At 32.1% G+C, this 22729-nt stretch overlaps 1 protein-coding gene across 1 annotated transcript; it reads right to left on the bottom strand.

Annotated features, from left to right (window-relative positions):
- Positions 1 to 17011: 17011 nt before the first annotated feature.
- Positions 17012 to 19015, bottom strand: A1O9_08525 (uncharacterized protein; the record flags this gene model as incomplete). The annotated part of the gene is made up of 4 exons (XM_013402910.1): positions 17012 to 17406; positions 17459 to 17914; positions 17963 to 18361; positions 18415 to 19015. The coding sequence occupies 4 exons, from the start codon at positions 19013 to 19015 to the stop codon at positions 17012 to 17014; spliced, it is 1851 nt and encodes a 616-aa protein (XP_013258364.1).
- Between the last annotated feature and the right edge of the window lie 3714 nt (positions 19016 to 22729).

The following is a 22729-nucleotide window of genomic DNA, read 5'->3' as shown; positions in this document are numbered from 1 at the left end:
AAAGTAAATACGTCGACTTACGATATAATTAAAGAAAATTATATAGATAATTTTAAAGAATAGGTATAGAGGAAGGTAAAAATAGTATTACTAATTAAAATTATTAGGAAAATAAGTATTACGAGATAGGACTACGATAGACCCTAAAAGTACCTATTCTATACTAAGACTAGTCCTAAAATACTAAGGGGCCTAGTATATAAGACCTTAGGAGCTATACGAATCGTATACGAGGTTTTTAGACTCCTTAAGTTCTTATAGTTGATGTTCTAAGGACTATATAGTAATTAATCGATTATCTTAGTATTCTCGTTAAGTTACTTATATTCTTATAATTAGTTATTTTATAGTCTATAGATAGACTAGACTTAGAAATATACGTCGAGGTAAATCGATCGAAATTCTAGTAGATAATATTCGAAAGGCCTATAAAGAAATTAATATATACGAGAAATAGGAGTATATCGCTTACCTAAAGTTCTAGGAAGTATTAGAAGAAAGATAATTAAAAGAAATTTATAGTATCTACTAGAAGTATAGAGCGTTACTTAGAAACTATATTAATTTAATAAATAATAGAAGAAACTCTATATAGTCTATTAAATCTACTTTATACGTAGAGAAATAACTTATAGAAGATAATATATTAGGAATAAAAGTTAAGAAGTCTTAAGTAGAAGGCGAAGATACTAGAAATCTAAGTAGAAATCTTAAGCTCGAGGCTAGAAAATATTAATAGAAAATAAAGACTATTAAAGAAGGAAATATAAGCCTTCTTATAAAAGAATCTAGAAAAAGAATATCTTTAAAGAAGAAAAATATATTCGACTATATAACTATATAGTCGAGTTCGAAGAAGATTATACTTAATACTAGTATTTAAAAATTTCTTAATAAAGAATTCTACGAGCTAAAGAATAGAACTATTAGAAGTTTATTTACTAGGCCTATAAAATCTATATAACGACGATTTAAGAATTTATTTATAATAGAAGCTAAGGTATAGAATATTAAGCTAATTATATTTCTAGCTAACTTAAAGAAATAACTAATTCTATATAGTCTAACGCTTAGCCTCTTAAGTCTATTAGGACCGAAGAAACTAAATAGAAATTCTACGTTAATCTAAATAGTAGAAGCTAAGGTAGAATACGAAATTTAAAGGATCTTTTAAAGAAATTAAGTCTTAAAGGACGTATTAATAAATCGAGTCTTTTAGAACTATTCTATTAAGAGCCTAACGATAATATAGAAAGTTCTATAGAAATTAATAGTTAGGTAGATAGAAAGAAGAATTAATTAACGATAACGAGAAGAATATATTTACGAGTTTTTCTAAGCTCTAGCTTATTAGTATTACTTTAGAACTATATATAAGTATAGCTAATTATAAGGTAAAGAGTAAGAACGAAAGTAGAATAGTTAACGAGCTTAGATAGATATTCTATAAGTTTACGATAATAATTACGCTTTTCTATACTAATCTACGAAGCGATATAGAATATTAAACGATAATTTAAACTAAAAGATTTATAGTAGTAACGTACGATATAAAGGGTAGAGTCTTTAAATTAAGAACCTAGATACTCTAGAAATTAGAAGATAGAAAACTAGATAGCTAAATAATTCTATTATACTAATAGCTATTATCGCTATTAGAGAATATAATAATAACTAAGTCTATATTATACTATACTATATATAGAATATAATTAAATATAGTAAATATTATAAACTATAAAGAAGAAATAGAGACTAGACTCGTTCTATTATTATTAATAAGAATCTATATTAATTCTTAATTATCTAGAAACTAACTAAAGAAGAAAGAAGAAGTAAAGTCTTTTATCTCGACTCTATCTACGACTATAAGAAGGAAAAGAATAATAAGAACTTAATTTATTTCTATTTATTATTAGTTACCGAAGGATATCTACTAGAAGATATTATTATTAGCGATATAAAAAGTAAGAAATAATAGAATACTAGTAACTATAGGCTATAAATAATAATAAATTTTCGAGTATTCTATTATAGTAAAGATCTATAAGTAGTATAAATCGATATAGAAACGAGGATAGAAGTAGTAGATATAATTACTAAAGAAGTTAAGAACTAAAAAATAAATCTATTCTTTTCGAAGAAGACTTTTATACTAGGCGAGATAGAAGATTTTAATATATCTACTAAGGAGAAAAAGGTTATAATTATCGATTTTAAGGATTTAATTAAGGCTAATATATAATCTATTAGAAGTAAGATCGAAATACGATTAAAGAAGTAATTACTAAAGTAGAAGGAATTAGACTATATAACTATATAGTCGAATAATTTAGAAAATATAAGGACGATTTATTATATATATTATTTTATTTATATTACTTTAAGAATATAGTACTAGAATATTACGATTATAGTATAGATATTTCTTTTTCTACTAGTTAACTATAATTTCGTTTCGTTTAATATTTCGTTTAAAGCTCTTTACTCTTTATAAGGTAAACGACTTATATAAGTTATCGAGAGGAACTATTATATCGTTAATCTCGACGTTACTTTCTAAGTTTTCTTTTATAATAATTAATACTACGGCCTTAAGTTAACGAAAAAAATATTTAAATACTAGCTATAAAGAATTATTCTTAATACGATACGATTACTTAGTATTACGATATTTCTACGAAAGTAAAGTAATTTCTCTACGAGTTAACTAGCGAGCCTATAGTTCTAGGTAATATAGATATACTTAAGACGATTCTCTAAGTAGTAAAGTAGAGAGGAATATATTAGGACTCGAGGCGCTTAGTTATAAAAAAAGAGAAAAGAAGCCTTAGTATAGAAGAATAAGTAAGTAAGGAAGAAAGTAGATAATCGAAGAGATAAGTAACGAAAGAAAGAATAACCTAAAATATACGAGCTTACGTTAAGTATTAAATAGTAGTTATAAGAGTATAGTTTATAGAATTAAGAGCGTTTTTCCTTCTACGAGTTCGACTATATAACTATATAGCCTAAGTTTTAGTAGTAGTAATCTTTACGAATAAAGCTATTATAGCTTTATATACGTCTATTACGAGAAGTCTTAAAAGTATAGTTCTTTAGCGGACTTAAGACTATAGAGATCGATAGCGTTACTATTCCTTCGCTAATATAGATAAGTAAAGAGTATTATTTTAGTTATAGCTACTATAGTATTCGTTTTAGCGTCGATTAGTTCTTATTCTACGGTCCTAGAAGAAAGAGAACTCCTAGTAACGTAGCCCTATTTCCTTATTCGACCTATAGGATAGGCGAGAATATATACCGATTTAATCTTAATATAATAGAAGAATAAAAAAAGTTAAGATAATATAGTATTAGTAGTATAGGACGCCGCTACGACTTAGTATTAGTTAAAGTAGCTCGCGCTAACTTAAATCCCTATTTTTCTTACCTTCGAGTAGTCGCTAGTATCGTACTACTATAATACTTCTTAACGAGCGATCTTAACTATACTAGAAACTAACGTACCTTTCGTACGAGAAGTAGTTACTCTAGTATAAGTTCGGTCGTACCGACTATTATATATTAACGCCTTACTTATTTAGAGCCGAAGTATTCTTTCTAGTCTTTATAATCGTTATAAGCGCTTAATACGCCTATTTCTAGAGTATTATCGTATTTTAGAATACTTTAGTAGAATATACGATAACTATAAGTAGTCGGACCGCGGTTTTCGTTATACGAAGCGCGATAAAGACGATAATAGTAGTATTATAGTATTATCGTCGGATTCGTCCGATAACGACGACGTTCTCTTTCCTATTCGTAAGGCTCTTCTTTTTCCTTCTTCTCCTTCTCGCTTCGGCGAGGTAGTTATAAAAAGGTTTATCTCTTAGTAATAAATATATATAATATTTCTTTTATTTTCTTATTCTTATATAGTATTAATATTAGTACTAATATAATTCTAGTAAATAAAGAATATTCTCTATACCTAACTATAGCTTATACCTTAATATAGCGGTTAGGCTTCGTCGTATAATAACTAAATAAGCTAAATATATATAGTATAATTAAATATTTTATTATTCTTATAGTTTCTTTATATATACTCTTTCTTTATTTTCGTATAGTAATTAGAAAGCTAACTATTTCGCTATCGATTTATATATATCTAAAGCTACGATATTCTAGAGCGATAATTCTAGTTCCTAGATTAGTTCTATATATTTCGTTTATTTTATTAAGTACTACCTTTAAGACCCTCGACCTCTTCGTATAAATTTATAACGAATAATCCTTTTAATCTAGTATTCTTCTTTATTCTATATAATAATAGAATTTAATTAAGTATCGTTAATAACTTATAAAGGTAATAGATTTATAGATATTATATATAATAGGTTTAAATAGAATACGTTATAAATTTCTTTTAGTATATTAAGACGATAGCTATATAATTCGATAACTTTAGTTATAATATACTTTATATTCTTCTAATTAAGCTTCTTACTCTTTCGCGTTATATATATATTTCTTAAGTTAAGCTAAACTTTATCGCCTACGCGAAACTCTATCGACTATTATTTTATATAGTTTATAATTTCTTCTTACTCTTATTAAGTAACGACTATAGAAGTCTAAGTCTATTTTCTTATCTTTTAGAGTTTTCGTACGATTTCTTCGCTCTATCGTATTAAGCTATTTCCTCTTTTATCTTCGCGGAGCTTATTTTATAGTTATACGAAGTCGATATTATATTCGTAAGATAGGAAGAAAGGGCTTATACTAGTCGATTAGGCGTTCCTATTATTAATTACTAACTTAGCGATTAGTAGTAATTCTACTTAATTATCTTAGGCTTCGTTTACGAATATATATACGTATATCTCGATCGTCTAATTTATTCGTTTCGTAGATTCGTCCGTTTTAGGATAATATATAGTAGATAATCGGTATACGATACCTAGTAGCTAATATACTCGTTTTTATAGAGCGCTTACGAACTAGATTCCTCTATTCGATACGATAGCTCTTAGTAAATTATAGATTCTATAGAATATATATAGAAATAGAAATACTATATTTTACGACTTAATTATATATATTAGTTTAAGAATAACTTCTTTTCCTAGTTAATTTATAATTACCGCTAAATTCGTATAGCCTAGACTCTCTAGAAGCCTCGTAATAAAGTCGATAGATATCTCGCTCTATATTTAATTCGGTACGAAGAAAGGTTTTAGAAATCCTTATTTCCTTTTCCTCTAAGCTTTTATTCGTTCGTAGATATTATAGTTTCGTACGAATCGTCGAATATTCTATAGTATATTCGACTAGAAGAATTATCTTACTATTAAAGAGCTCGTTACCTTTCGTTCGAGGTATCTACTAATTACTAAGTCGTAGATTTCTTAAATTAGAAATATATATAAAGGTTCTAAGTTCGGAATCTATAGTCTTCTATAAAAGCGTACGTTTCCTTAACTATCGATTATATACTTAGCGATAAATACTTTTATCGCTAGAAACGATAGAAACTTCGATACTCCTCGAGTAATTAAATCCTTAATCTACTCGTATATTTCGTCTAATTCTACTATCGTAAACTAGTTAGTATTAACTACGTTACTCGCTAGTTAGTCTTCGATAGAGAATTCTTCTACTCGTATAAAAGCTACTTAAATCGCTTCTTTCGCGTCGAAGAACTCCGACTTTAGTAGTCTTATCGTATAATACTATAGTCGATCGTCCTTTTCTTCTTTCGATATATCTTATTTTCTTCGCGATAGCGCGTTAGCTTATACGTTATCCTTTCCTTTAAGGTAGAAGATTATAAAGTTATATTATAAGAGAATAAGAAACTACTATATTTACCTCTCTATAAGCTTTTATATAATTATAAAGTACTCTAGATTCTTATAATTTAATCGTATCTTAAACTTATTTATACTCCTTAATTTAGTATCTTATTCTTTAAGATAACGTATAATAGCTAGTATTTCTTTATTATATATTTTATAGTTATATTCCGCGGATAAGTTCTTTTTTAAAAAGAATATATAGAGTCGTATAAAATCGTCTTTTTCTATCTAGAATAAGGTACTACTTATATACTATTTAAAAATATTAACTTCTAGAAATATTTCTTTTATATAGTTAAATAGAACGAAAATTAAAGCTATTATAAATATCTTCTTTAGTCGTACGAACGCTATATCGACTTCTAAATCCTAATAGAAAGTCGAATCTTTTCGTACGAGTTTTATAATTAGTAGAATTATCTCCGAGAAATCCTTAATAAACTTTTAATAGAAGTTTACGAAATCGATAAAATTCTAGACGCCTTTAATAGACTTAGAAGCTTACTATTCTTAAATTATAATAATCTTTACTAGGTCTATTTATACGCCTTATTCCGCGTCGATAATAAATCTTAAGTACTTTATTAACTTAACTTTAAACTCGTATTTATTAATATCGATCTAAAGTTCTACTTCGCGGAGTCGACTTAAGACTTTTTATATATAGTTTTAATACTCTTATTATATTTTCGAAGAATAGATTAAGATATTATCTACGTACGCCGAGTAGAAAATATTAAGGTAATCTTATAAGGCCTAGTTAATATACTTTTAGAACGTACTAAGCGCGTTAATAAGTTTAAAAGAAGTAACTAGCTATTTAAAAAAACTATATCTTATACGAAATACTATTATCTACTTATTTCCTTCTATAATTCGAATTTTATAAAAGACCGCGATAATATCGAGCTTCGTATACTATTTTACTTATTCGATATTTCGTAGAGTCTCGTAGATTAATAGTAATAAATATTAATTCTTCTTTATTAGCTTATTTAACCCTTAATAGTTAATATAGAATCGTAATTCTCCTCCTAGCTTTTATATAAAGAGAACTAAAGCCGCCGCTAATAAGTTACTTACTTTAATAAATTTCTTATTAAAGAGTTTAGTAAGTATACGCTATAGTACTAAGAGTTCGTCTCGAGATATATTATATAGCGAGCTCTACGAAACTTAAGATTTCTTTCCGTCTTTTAGTTCGAGGTCGATCGCGTAGTCGATCTCCTTTCCTCGTAAAGGAAGTAACTTCTCTACTTCTATACGACTAAAGATATTTAAGAAATAGTAGTACTATTAAAGAAGCTTCGTACGCGAATTAGTAGATATTTTTACTCTAAGTACTTTTTTAATATTCGCTATCGTCGCCGAGAATATCTAGATTTTCGTACGCTTTTTACTTCTCTAAGCTAGTAGACCGAATACTACGACGAAAATCTAGCTATAGTCTAAGGACGTACGTAGTTTTCGTAGTATATTATAAACTTTTAGATCGAAATAGTCTATTAAAAGAAAATCGTTCGCGACGCTAAGATATATATCGTTCTTCTTTATCTAAAGTAGCCTAAGAATAATTTCGTATACTAGGTTTAGAATAATATAAAAGAACGCTATTTCCTTATAGCTATCGATATTAACTTTAATCTTCGCTACTTCGAAGATTTTAAATTATATAGAGGAATCGAATTCGGAAATTAAACGAAAAATAATAGAGATATACTCGAAAGAATAGCGAGAAGCGAAGCGAAAGTTAATTAAACTATATAATAAATAACTAGAATTAATTAAAGCCGATATATAATATTACTTATTTAAAAGTAATAAAACTATAAAGAATTAGTTATCTATCGAGGACCGAAAAGCCTTCTATTCCTTCTTTATCTTCTTCGTACGCTCCTATCGACGACTTCTAGTAGGAACTATTCTTTTAATAATTTCTTATTATCGTCTATAGTCTTTAGTACTACTACTTTCCTTTCTATTTTAGGTCGTACGACGGAAAGGAAAGAGTATTTAACGATAAAGTAACTTCGTTAGTCGTAGCGAAGATACGCTCTAAGCTTCCTTCTCTAGTTAAGTATCGTTTACGATATCTATAAAGCTCTCTATAGTTCCGCTAAAAACGCTATAACTTATACTATTAGCGTCTAATCTATCTTATTTTTCGTACGACTAGTAGTATCGAATAGGTTACTTCTAGATATCTTCTCTCTAGCTTTCTTCTATCGAAGAGCCTCTAGGTTTATATTAATTATATAGAGGAGAATATAGTACTTTCTATAGATTAATAGAATTAGCGTTATAACGAGGGCGTTCTTTAAGTCGTACGAAAGGTAGTTTAATATAAATATCTTCTTTATCGAGTTAGCCTAGTTTAGTTCGTCGGCCTCGAGTAGCGTACGATTAAACTCGACGAGAAATACGCTAAAGGACTTTTCGTTCTACTTTAACTAAGAAAGCTTTCGTAATACTCTCTCTACGGCGTCGACGTCCTCGTACGCCGCCTTTAATTAACTAATAAGTTCTTTCGTATTTATTTCGAGAGTTAATTATACGGAATTAATCTATAAGCTAATCTAGGTAAGGACGTAGTCCTTTAGTCTACTATAGAAATACTAAAATCGTACGACTTCGATTTCCTCTTACTTATCGACCGCTAACTTAGCTCGAGCTTAAGTAAGCTACGACCGAAACTCTAATCTTTTTCTATTAAATTTAGCTAGCTCGGAAAGCTTAGCCTTTCGTCGTATAGAATCGAATTTCTATATAGCGCTCGCCGTCGTAGAAGTCGTTACTTTAGGCGTATAAGCTCGTACTCTATTCTATTAGTCGAGTTAATTCTCGAGTACTATTATTCTTTAGTTTTAAGCCTATAAAAGCTAGTATAGCTCTACCGCTTACGCTAGAGCGGTTTCCGTTAGTTACTATTCGTTATCTATTTCGTATACGGTATTCTTTCGCTACGTATAATAGGAAGCTTTAAAATAATATAAGGATTTAGCTAGAAATTTAGAATAATTCGTTTAACTACTATATAACGAGGATTCTAAAGCTAAGGAGAAAAAAGAAAAGAGAAAATCTATCTACTATACGAATAAAGGAAATACTTCCTAGCCTCTCCTATAGTAGATTAGTATAGTTTTCTAGGAGATAATCGATAGAGAGGAATTACGTAGCTTTAACTATATAGTTATATACCCTAAAGGTATACTACGAGTAATCGCTCTAGGGCGTACTCTAGAGCTTTATACGAATTTAATTCGTAATAATATATAGAAATAGAAATACTATATCTTAAGACTTAATTATATATATTAATTTAAGAATAATTCCTTTTTCTAGTCGATTTATAATTACCGCTAAATTCGTATAGCTTCGACTTTCTAGAAGTTCTATAATAAAGTCGATAAATATTTCGCTTTAGATTTAATTCGATACGAAAAGAAATTTTAAAAATTCTTATTTTCTTTTCCTCTAAACTTTTATTCGTTCGTAAGTATCGTAGTTTCGTACGAATTATCGAATATTCTATAGTATATTCGGCTAGAAGAATTATCTTACTATTAAAGAGCTCGTTACCTTTCGTTCGAAGTATTTATTAATTATTAAGTCGTAGGTTTCTTAAATTAGAAATATATATAAAGATTTTAAGTTCGGAATCTATAGTCTTCTATAGAAGCGTATATTTCCTTAACTATTAATTATATACTTAGCGATAGATACTTTTACCGCTAGAAAAGATAGAAACTTCGGTACTCCTCGAGTAATTAAATCCTTAATCTACTCGTACGTTTCGTTCGACTCTACTATCGTAAACTAATTAGTATTAACTACGTTACTCGCTAGTTAGTCTTCGATAGAAGATTCTTCTACTTATATAAAAGCTACTTAAATTACTTCTTTCGCGTCGAAAAATTTCGGCTTTAATAGTTTTATTATACGATATTATAGTCGATTATTTTTTTCTTCTTTCGATATATTTTATTTTCTTCGCGATAGCGCGTCGGTCTATATATTATTCTTTTCCTTAAGGTAGAAGATTATAAAGTTATATCGTAAGAAAATTAAAAACTATTATATTTACTTCTTCGTAAGCTTTTATACGATTATAAAGTACTTTAAATTTTTATAATTTAATTATATCTTAAACTTATCTATACTTTTTAACTTAGCGTTCTATTCTTTAAGGTAATATATAATAGTTAGTATTTCTTTATTATATATTTTATAGTTATATTCTACGAATAAGTTCTTTTTTAAAAAGAATATATAGAGTTATACGAAATCGTCTTCTTCTATCTAAAATAAAGTACCGCCTATATACTATTTAAAAGTATTAACTTCTAGAAATATTTCTTTTATATAATTAAATAGAGCGAGGATCGAAGCTATTATAAATATCTTCTTTAGTCGTACGAACGCTATATCGACTTTCGAATCTTAATAGAAAGTCGAATTCTTTCGTATAAGTTTTATAATTAGTAAGATTATCTTCGAGAAATTCTTAATAAACTTTCGATAGAAGTTTACGAAATTAATAAAACTCTAGACGCTCTTAATAGACTTAGATACTTACTATTCTTAAATTACGATAACCTTTATTAAGTCTATTTATACGTCTTATTCCGCGTTAATTATAAATTCTAAGTACTTTACTAATATAACTTCGAACTTATATTTATTAATATCGACTTAAAGTTCTACTTCGCGAAGTCGACTTAAGACTTTTCGTATATAGTTTTAATACTTTCGTTATATTTCTAAAGAATAAATTAAGATATTATCTACGTATACTAAATAGAAAACGTTAAGATAATCTTATAAGGCTTAATTAATATATTTCTAGAACGTACTAGACGCGTTAATAAATCTAAAAGAAGTAACTAGCTATTCGAAAAGGTTATATCTTATACGAAATACTATTATCTACTCGTCTCCTTTTATAATCTAAATTTTATAAAAGGCCGCGATAATATTAAGCTTCGTATACTACTTTATTTATTCGATATTTCGTAGAGTTTTATAGATTAGAAATAGTAAGTATTAATTCTTCTTTATTAACTTATTTAGCTCTTAATAATTAATATAGAATCGTAATCTTTCTTCTAGCTTTCGTACGAAAAGAACTAGAACTACCGCTAACGAATTACTTATTTTAATAAATCCTTTATCGAAAAGTTTAGTAACTATACGTCGTAGTACTAAGAATTCGTCTCGAGATATATTATATAGCGAACTCTACGAAACTTAAGGTTTCTTTTCGTCTTTTAGTTTAAGATTAATCGCGTAGTTAATCTTCTTTCCTCGTAAAGGAAGTAACTTTTCTACTTTCGTATAACTAAAGACGTCTAAGAAATAGTAGTACTATTAAGGAAGCTTCGTACGCGAATTAATAGACGTCTTTACTCTAAGTACTTTTTTAATATTCGCTATTATTACCGAGAATACTTAGATTTTCGTACGCTTCTTACCTTTTTAAGCTAGTAGACCGAATACTACGACGAAAACTTAACTATAGTCTAAGGACGTACGAAGTTTCTATAGTATATTATAGACTTCTAGATCGAAATATTCTATTAAGAGAAAGTTATTTATAGTATAAAGATATATACTATTCTTCTTTATCTAGAGTAACTTAAGAATAATTTCGTACGCTAAGTTTAAAATAATTTAGAAGAACGCTATTTCTTTATAGCTATCGATATTAACTTTAACCTTCTCTACTTTAAAAATTTTAAATCGTATAAAAGAATTAAATTTAAAGATCGAACGAGGAATAATAGGAATATACTCGAAAGAATAGCGAGAAGCGAAGCGAAAGTTAATTAAATCGTACGATAAATAACTAGAATTAATTAAAGTCGATATATAATATTATTTATTTAAAAGTAATAAAACTATAAAGGATTAATTATCTATCGAGAATCGAAAAGCCTTCTATTTCTTCTTTATTTTCTTTATACGTTTCTATTAGCGACTTCTAGTAGAAGCTATTCTTTTAACGATTCCTCGTCCTTATTCGTAGTCTCTACTACTACTATTCTTCTTTCTACCTTAGGTCGTATAACGGAAAGAAAAGAATATTTAATAATAAAGTAACTTCGTTAGTTATAGCGAAGATACGCTCTAAGCTTCTTTCTCTAGTTAAGTATCGCTTATAATATCTATAAAGCTTTCTATAGTTCTATCGAGGACGCTATAGCTTATACGATTAGCGTCTAATTTATCTTATCTTTCGTACGACTAGTAGTATCGAACGAATTACTTCTAGACGTCTTCTTTCTAGCTTTCTTCTATCGAAGAGCCTCTAGGTATTACGAGTTAAACTCGTAGGAGGTCTTAGTAAGAACTAGCGACGTCTAGATTTAATCGTATAGTTATATAGTCGAACGATATTACGTAATATTAATAGATATCTTAGCGAGCGACGCTAAGACTAAACTAGCGATACCTAGATTCGACTATATAGTTATATAGCCGGACGATATTACGTAATACTAATAGTTACTTAGGATATCGAGCGACCTACTCTAGGAGATTATATTTCTCTATAGATAGCGGTAGGACTTCTTTCTCTCTTTTCTTTAGCTTAACGTCCTTATTAGATAGGTCCTATAGTAGTTAAATAAGCTCCTATTAAAACTCTTATACTAGGTTTATATTAACTATATAGAGGAGAATATAGTACTTTCTATAGGTTAATAGAATTAGCGTTATAACGAGGGCGCTCTTTAAGTCGTACGAAAGGTAGTTTAATATAAATATCTTCTTTATCGAGTCGGCCTAGTTTAGTTCGTTAGCCTCGAGTAGCGTATAATTAAACTCGACGAGAAATACGCTAAAGAACTTTTCGTCCTACTTTAGTTAAGAAAGCTTTCGTAATACTCTTTCTACGACGTTAACGTCCCTATACGTCGCCTTTAATTAACTAATAAGTTCTTTCGTATTTATTTCGAGAATTAATTATACGGAATTAACCTACGAGCTAATTTAAGTAAGAGCGTAGCTCCTTAATCTACTATAGAAATACTAAAATTATACGACTTCGACTTTCTCTTACTTATTAACCGCTAATTTAGCTCGAGCTTAAGTAAGCTACGACCGAAACTTTAATCTTTTTCTATTAAATTTAGCTAGCTCGGAGAGCTTAGCCTTTCGTCGTATAAAATCGAATTTCTATATAGCGCTCGCTATCGTAGAAGTCGTTACTTTAAGCGTACGAGCTCGTACTCTATTCTATTAGTCGAGTTAATTCTCGAGTACTATTATTCTTTAGTTTTAAGCCTATAAGAGCTAGTATAGCTCTACCGCCTACGCTAGAGCGATTTTCGTTAGTTACTAATCGTTATTTATTTCGTATACGATACTCTTTCGCTACGTACGATAGGAAGCTTTAAAATAATATAAGGATTTAGCTAGAAATTTAGAATAATTCGTCTAACTACTATATAACGAGGATTCTAAAGCTAAGGAGAAAAAAGAAAAGAGAAAATCTATCTACTATACGAATAAAGAAAATACTTCTTATCCTCTTCTATAGTAGATTAGTATAGTTTCCTAGAAGATAATCGATAGAGAGGAGTTACGTAGCTTCGGCTATATAGTTATATAGCCTAAAGGTATACTACGAGTAATCGCTCTAGGGCGTACTCTAGAGCTTTATACGGATTTAACTCGTAATAGCCGCTTACCCTTATTACTATTAGTATCTATATAGAAGTATCGTCGTACTCGTCTAGTAGGCTAGTTATCGATAGCTTTAATCTTAATATCTTCTATTATTATATTAGCTCTAAGCTTACTAGCGGTTAAATTATATAAATCTCTCTTAGGCTAAGGAGGTAGAGTAATTCGGGCCTAGAGAAAGTATTAGTATAAGGAAAGTATAGGAGTAGTAGGAGAACCTATAGTCTAAGCTTAGACTTTAGCTAAAGTTCTAATAGTATTAAGTATTAGAAGAGATATTATAGAATTAGGATTCTTCTTATCTAGTTTAGTAATCGAGAAGCTTACGAATTTATTACGAGATATAACGCTAGAAGTAATATAGCGGGCTATACGATTAATTACTTCTATAATAGAACGATCTAGTATAGGGTTAGTAAGGGAATAGCTAGGAAGATAAAAAGCTTACTAGAGGAAATAATCTAGCTAATACTACTAGGCTTAATAGAATCTATAGTAAACTTAACTAGAACCCTTATAGTATAGATTAAATATAAGGATACCTAGGAGGTTAGTATAGGAATAGTATAGGAAAAGGAAACTTACTACCTTATAAGTATAATCCTAGATTCTATACTAAGTATATTTCCTATTCTTAGTCTTATATTAAATCTCTCTATCTAAAATAGGATTAGTATATACCTAGTATAAGAAGAGTAAGCTTACTCTTATTAAGTAATACTTAGTTATTCCTTCCTAAGGATCTTATATTATGAGGGTTTCAATAGGAGCTTATTCAACTACTATAGGACCTGTCTAACAAGGACGTTAAGCTAAAGGGAAGAGAGAAAGAAGTCCTGCCGCTGTCCACAGGGAGATATAATCTCCTGAGGTGGGTCGCCCGGTATCCTAAGCAACCATTAGTATCACGTGATATCGTCCGGCTGTACAACTGTACGGTCGAATCTAGGCATCGCTGGTTTAGTCTTAGCGTCGCTCGCCAAGACATCCATTGATATCACGTGACATCGTTCGGCTGTACAACTGTACGGTCGAATCTAGACGTCGCTAGTTCTTACCAAGACATCCTACGGGTTTAACCCGTGACATATATATCTTATATAAATATACTCGGTAATCTTATTACTAATATCCCCTTAAATTAATAGAATGAAGGCTCTACTAGGTAGTATACTAGATAAGTACGATTAGTATACTAAGTTAACTTTAACTATCCTAGAAAAGAGAAAAAAATAAAAACTTATATAGAAATTCTAGATAGAGATAGGAAGATAAGTAGCTAGTATATTATTAGTAGATAAAAAGTAGAGGGCTAACTATAGGACTTACTAAGGGGAGGGAGTCTTAAGGAATAAGAGATATAAAAAAAGAAAAAGATAGATAGAATAGAGGAAGGTTAATATACTCCTTACCTAGAGACTAATCGCTAAGACCTTAAATAAGATTAGATAGCGAGGATTAAATAATTAAAAAGTTTAACCTTATAGATATAGCTTACTATAGGTACTATACTAGGGTACGAGAAGTACGCGAAGTTTCGCTAGGATTAAGTAAACTAAAGTAAATACGAGATAATCTCTAAGAGTAGAATAAGTTAAGATTAGGAGCGACCTTAAGATTAAGGAAACGTATTACGTTTTCTCTAATATTAATATAGAATATATATAGCGCTATACTAGGACGCTACTTTTTACCTACTACTTCTATACTCGAGGACGAGTATACTTCGGAGGAGAAGAGTAATTATTACGGAATAGGACTACGATAGACTCTAGAAGTATCTATCCTATACTAAGACTAGTTCTAAAATACTAAGGAGTACGGTATATAAGACCTTAGGAGCTATACGGATCGTATACGAGGTTTTTAGACTCCTTAAGTTCTTATAGTCGATATTCTAAGGACTATATAGTAATTAATCGATTATCTTAGTATTTCGGTTAAGTTACTTATACTCTTATAATTAGGTCGTATTTAGGCGTTAAATTATTAAGTATTAATACTACTAGTATTTTACTCGGTAAAGGAAGCGATTTTACGTATAGGTCGTCGTATAACCTTTTCGCTTTATTTAAATAGGCTTCTATATGGCTAAAGTTAGCTAATTTTATCGTAAATAGCTCTCGGTATAGCTAGAATTCGTTAGAAAAGCCTTTAGGCTAGTATAGCTCTTTAAGCTTTTTCTATAATTCTAGTACTATTTATAGGCCTTTTATCTATATTAAGGGACCGTCTTCTAGAGATAGTTATATTAAAGCGTATACCTTAATAGAGTTTTCGAGCTCTATATTAGTATCGCTAGTAGAACTAGTAGTTCTAGTAGACCGTATAGACTCTTTAATAGTCGATCCTAGGCCTTTTTCGATTAAATAGGCTTCTATTCGTATAGCCTATATTTCGATATTAGAAGAGCCTTTTAGTCTAGCGAACTTAAAGGCGTTTAATTCTATTTTCGTTTATAGAACTAGTTCTATAAGGTTTTTGTACTTATAGATAACGAAAGTCGATATCGATAATAGCTAGAGCGATCCGGACTTATAACCTATCCGGAGGATAAGGTTTAGGATCTATAGTAGAAGTAGCCGAAGATCGTAGAAAGAAGGAGTAGAATATATAGTCGCTTTCTATCTTATTAAATAACTTAAGATCTATCTAAGTAAAGGAGTATTAGCCTATTTTATATAGACATAGGCTCCGTTATAATATCTCGTAAGTACGAGAGTAATTACTGAGTATTCGTAAATACGAGTTAACTCCTAGGATACTTAGAAATTAAGGTAAGTAATTTCTAATCCTATAGAATAGAATAGCGTTTTATAGAATCTTTCGTAAGGCTTAAGTATAGCCTTACCTAATAGATACTACGTGATCCTAGCTTATATAAGCCTAATTACGTAACTAGGCGTTAATAGGATATCGCTTAGTCTTAATAAATCTAAAGAGGCGTTACGCCTTAGGGAGAATATATCGTGCGCCTAACGCTATCTCTTAACTTATAGCTAGATTCGTCCACGAAAATGTACTACTAGGAGTAGATAATTCTACGCCCTATACTATAGTAATATCTACTCTATTAAGGAACCCACCTTAGCCTAAGTCTTTCTAATAGCCCGGACTATAATAAGTGAACACTTATATAAGAAAAGCAAGTCTCGCAATAGAAAGATCACGCGAATGGCAACCACAGAGACTCTAGTGTACATCTAATTAGACGTTGGCTAAGCTAAGCTCCTAGATTAATGAATTCTCAAGGCAAAGGTGAAACTCCTGACTTGAACAATCAGTTGAACAGAGCTTCGTATTTAGCTTCCGCGAATCCCACCGTACCCTAAAGGGAAACAGTCGAGCTTTTCACTTTAAACTAGTAGCTCATCGCCGATAGAAAGCAAAGCTAACGATGAAGGACAGCAGGCATACGTAGAGCAAAATATTGTCTCATTCTCCCCGATCTATCTCTCCCTGATCTATCGCTCCCTAGCCTATTTCTCCCTAATGTATGTTTGCGAACCCATGTAGATTCTACCTTCGAATGGTTTGAGTCGATCTATGAGGCTGTCTCCATTCGAGGGCATGTTGGACAAGATCAATTTGCCATGCTTGATGGGCAAATCAATGGCGGCATCCTCTTCAGAGAAGTTCAGCACGATCCATGCTGTCCGCCCATTGTCACCCTGCTTCATGAACGTCCAGGTCTGTTCGTTGTCAAAGTTGCGGACCTCATAGCTGCCATATACGAAGATATCCTTGTGCAGCTTTCGCTGCTGCAGAAGCTGCTGCCAGAATGCTAGAACACTGTCTTTATCTTGTTGTTGATCCTCGACATTGATGGACTTGTAATTGTCGTTAACCCTCATCCAAGGCTTCCCAGTAGTGACTGAACAACAAGTCAGAAAAACTCCAGTAGAAACAAATTTCAAAGTACCTACAGCCGGCATTCTTTTCGCTGGACCATTGGACCGGAGTCCTCCCATTGTCTCGACTGTAGTTGACAATAGCTTTCCAAACATTTGCCATCATCTCCTTGTCGTCGTGATACTGTTCCTTCATCCGATTCCAGTAGTTTATCGACGAGATATCCTTCAGGTCTTCGACACTCCATGCGTCTGGGATGTTTGTCATACCGATTTCCTCGCCTTGATAGAGGAAGAGGGTTCCTGACAGCGTGGCCGTCATCATTGCTAACAATTTTGCAGCCGGTTTCCAGTATTTGGGATTTTGGGTCCCAAAACGCGAAACGCTGCGAGGGAAGTCATGATTCTCCTTGAAAACAGAGGACCATGCTGCCGGATGGGCGACATAATCTTGCGTCCTCTTCATGGCAGCCTTTGCTTCGGAGAGCTTGAACGGGTGCGGATGGTGCAGAGGTTGGTCGTGTAGAGTACCTCCTGCGTGGGTTAGTGCTGAGCCTATGTGGGAAATGGTTCGCTTACCAAGTGTGGCGTAGGTAAAGTCAAAGATCATGCTCAGCTCTCTTGGTTCACGCCCGATGTACTTAAGAGTGTCCTCGAAACTGGTCAGCGACATCTCCCCAACCATGAGTGGGTCGCCAAAATCGTCGAGCACTTGCTTTCGGATAGCCCGCCAGTATTCATGGATCCTGGGGCCGCTCTCCATAGCGGTTTGAGGGTCTCCAAATGGTGCAGTGCGTGGGGTAGGTTCTGTGTCCCGTAGCTCGGGATCTTTACTGTAAATATCGCAAGTGTCGACTCGAAAGCCGTCGACACCCTTCTTGAACCAGAATCGCATGGCACTCTCATGAATCTCTTTTCTCGCCTCAGCACTCTCCCAATTGAGATCTGGCTGGCCCTTTGAGAAGATGTGTAGATAGTCTGCATGCGTCAACATCTATATCCAGGTTCAGATCGCTGCACCGGAGACTCACATTGCTGTCTCTCCTCGACCCACTCCCAAGCACTTCCTCCAAAAACACTTCCCCAGTTGCTTGGAGGTTCCCGTCGGCCATCTTGGCCTACCTTCGCGTCCTTCCACATGTAGAAGTCTGCGTATTTACCCTGCCGGCTCTTGTAACTCTCCTTGAACCACCAGTGCTCACTGCTGGTATGATTAATGACTAGATCCATGATGATCTTCATTCCACGGATATGTAGGCCGGCAATCAGCTCCTCCATGTCATCCATAGTCCCGTACGGCGGGTAAATGTTATTGTAATCAGAGACATCGTAGCCCATATCTTCCTGTGGAGAATCGTATATAGGTGATAGCCAGACAACGTCCACACCAAGCTCCTTCAAGTAGTCTAGCTTGGAGATGACTCCACGCAGATCGCCCAAGCCATCCCCATTTGAGTCCTTGAAAGAAGCTGGCCACACCTGATAAACCACTACATCTTTCCACCAGCTTGGCTGCCTTGTCTTCTGGACGTTGCTATTTTCGCTCAGCTGCTCCTGAAAGCGCAATTCCAGGCTGAGCTTGTTCGAGTTGGGAGTTTCGGTTGCATTGGCGATGGCTAGGTCGGCCGTCATGGTATAAGTCATACGGAGGATCGAGCATTCTAGAGTCAAGCCACGGCTTCGAAAGGTCTATATAGGTGGTTCGTTGTCAGGTCAGATACCCTACCATTGCCATTCCCGAGAATTTCTCCGTCGCAAGCAGCTTCAAACATTGAGGCAGCCTTAGGCTATCGCTTTGAATAATCTACGTCGGTGGTTCGTAATCCTAGACTAGCCCCACCTTATTGGCCCACAATTTACAGCCTCCCAGGTGACCAACTCCCCTTCGCAATGGCCGAAAATTTCTCCGATTGTGACGCGGTGTAACGAGCGCAGCCTCTATCCTATGAGCCGCGGGGTGCTGACCATAGAAATGTGCGGGTAAATATCGTAAGTATGTTGCCGCTTTTCGATGACGACATGCAGCATTTCGACGTGGAAGCGAAATTTCCCATTAAACTAGCGTCTTTACAAGTAGACGCGGGAGTGCTTCGGGGTATATTCTTAGTAGCTATTATGCTAAGTTTTAGGGGCTAAATATTATGGTAAGGCCTATAAATCGCACCTAATTTTATTGTAGTTTTACATCGAATTACATTAATATTAATAAATAAGTATATATTTAACTATTACTCAATAAATAAACCCTTAGTCACGCGCCTTAACTACCTTTATAGTTAGTTACCTACGCCTTTTGCCGCTAGTGAGTACTAGCGGCGCTATTAAGGTCGGTAGTAGGGTACTCGATAAGGCCTTAGGTAAGGCCTTACGGCGCGGGCGAGGCCTTTTAGGCGTCCTTATAGGTAAGGATAGACCTATAGACCTTAGGGGAGTCTTAGGAATACTCTTAAGGACTACTTCTACTATAGTTTCTATAGTATTAATCCTTTCTTATAATCCTTAGGCCTTCGAGGCTATATCTACTTACTCTATCGCTACTACTTACTTGTTATAATCCGAGCCGCAAGTAGTTCTAACCAAGGTAGGGTTCCTTAATAGAGTGGGTATTAGAGTGTTGACCAAGATAACAAAGGGAATACTTATTCGTCGGACTATATCCTAAAATATAGGTATAGGATTGCTAACGAAGTTAACTACGAATTATACTATTTAGGTAAAGGAGCGTATATATATAATACTAAAATCCCTTTTATATTTCTATACCTCCTTACCCTAATAGCCTATAGACCTATAGGCTACTATATTTCCTATTAAGACTAAGCGATACCCTATTAACGCTTAGTTACGTAATTAGGCTTATATAAGCTAGGATCACGTAGTATCTATTAGGTAAGGCTATACTTAAGCCTTACGGAAGATTCTATAAAACGCCATTCTATTCTATAGGATTAGAAATTACTTAACTTAATTTCTAAGTATCCTAGGAGTTAACTTATATTTATAAATACTCGGTAATTACTCTCGTACTTACGAGATATTATAACGGAGCCTACGCCTATATAAAATAGGCCTATACTTCTTTACTTAGATAGATTCTAAGTTATTTAATAAGATAGAAAGCGACTATATATTCTACTTCTTCTTTCTACGGTCTTTAGCTACTTCTACTATAGATCCTAAACCTTATCTACCGAATAGGTTATAAGCCCGGATCGCTCTAGCTATTACCGATATCGACTTTCGTTATCTATAAGTACGAAAACCTTATAGAACTAGTTCTATAAACGAAAATAGAATTAAACGCCTTTAAGTTCGCTAGACTAAAAGGCTCCTCTAATATCGAAATATAGACTATTCGAATAAAAGCCTATTTAATCGAAAAAGGTCTAGAATTAACTATAAAAGAGCCTATACGATCTACTAGAGCTACTAGTAGCGATACTAATATAGAACTTAAAAACTCTATTAAAGTATACGCTCTAATAAGACTATCTCTAGAAGACGGCCCTTTAATATAAACTAAAGGCCTATAGATAGTAATCGAATTATAGAAAAAGCTAAAAGAGCTATACTAGCCTAAAGGCTTTTCTAATAAATTTTAACTATACCGAGAGCTATTTACTATAAAATTAGCTAACTTCGGTAATATAGAAGCCTATCTAAATAAGGCTAAAAGACTATATAATAACTTATACGTAAAGTTACTCCCTTTACTAAGTAAAATACTCGCTATATTATTACTTAATAATTTAACACTAGAATACGACCCTATAGTAGCGATTATATCGTAAACTATACGTGCCGATAACGAAAATCGAATCGACTTAATACTTCTATTTAATTAACTAGTCGACGAGTCTAGAAGACTTAAAAATAGGTCTATTTCTAGCGAAACAGCCCTAATTAGTTATAAAGGCCTAAAAGTACTAAAAATAGTGCTAAAAGAGTTAAAAAATACTCCTTTTATAGCCTAAAATAGTATTTAATACACGATTACTAGAGAAAGTATCCCGAAAAAGCACCGAAAGACGATAAAACTACTTAAAATACCTAACTATCGCTTAATTCGACTATAGACGAAGAAATTGCCTTAACGTCGATATCGACTATATCTAATAGACTAAATACTTAGTTATTAGATAGCGGTGCGACTAGTTATATTTACGCGTTTAAAGTCTATTTATAGACTTAAACTCCTACGAAAAGACTATATATTAGGGAAATGTAAGCTCTATACCTATAAAATAGATGGGAGTAGTTAAAATTACCTTTAAAGGATTTAAAAGGACTATTAAACTAAACGACGTCCTTTATATTCTAGAAATCGGTTTAGATCTCCTAAGCCTAGGTTAACTAGCCTAAAAAGGAGTTAATATCGATATAAAGGCTAAGATATATAATTTAAGCCTAAAATTAATAAATATTACTACTAGGTCTTATAAGGATAAGATTATCCTCTTTAATACTACTATTAAAGAAGAATATACCCTTATAACTAGGGATATAAGAGATTTATAGTATTCTAGAATAGTATACCTAGGAGATAGAGCCTTAGGGGCTTTATCTACTAAGATAGAAGGCTACTAACTAGTCGAAAACGCTAAAAAATATAAAAATTATAATATATATATAAAAGCTAAGGCTATAGCTAAAATTAGCTATAAAATAATGCCTAGGGCTATAAACTATCTTAAAAAGGTTTATATAGATATCTATAGACCTATAGCGCCGGAAACCTACGATAAAAAGCGCTATTTTATCTTTTTCATCGACGATAAGACTCGATATATAGAGATATTCCTTACTAGGAACCGAGACGAAGCCTTTACTATATTTAATAATTAGCTAAATATATAAGAAAAATAAGGGAATACTCTATTAAAGCGTTTATACTTGGATAACGCTAAAGAGTATAAATTAGGCGAATTTTAAGAGCTTTTTAATGCTAAAGGTATTTTAAGTATCTATACGGTACTCTATACCCTAGAATAAAACGGTATAGCTAAACGATTTAATAGAACTCTAGTATTTAAGATACGAGCCCTTTTATATATAGCTACTCTACCTAACTATTACTAGGGAGAAGTAGCGCTAGCGGCGACCTATATCTATAATAGAACGCCCTATATAGTACTAGAAGGCTTTATAACTCCCTATAAAGCTAATACCGGTATAAAACCGAATATATCTTATATTAAAATATAGGGTTCTATTGTCTATAAAAAAAAGCTAAAAGAACTACTTAAAAAACTCGATTCTAGGACTATAAAGTACCTATTAGTCGGTTATAATAAAGAAGTAAACTAGTATAAATTAATTATATACGGTAAAAGAAACCCTATATAG

The sequence above is a fragment of the Exophiala aquamarina genome, assembly GCF_000709125.1.
Source record: "Exophiala aquamarina CBS 119918 chromosome Unknown aczIA-supercont1.7, whole genome shotgun sequence".
NCBI lineage: Eukaryota > Fungi > Ascomycota > Eurotiomycetes > Chaetothyriales > Herpotrichiellaceae > Exophiala > Exophiala aquamarina.
This window is presented reverse-complemented; position numbering and strand designations above follow the sequence as displayed.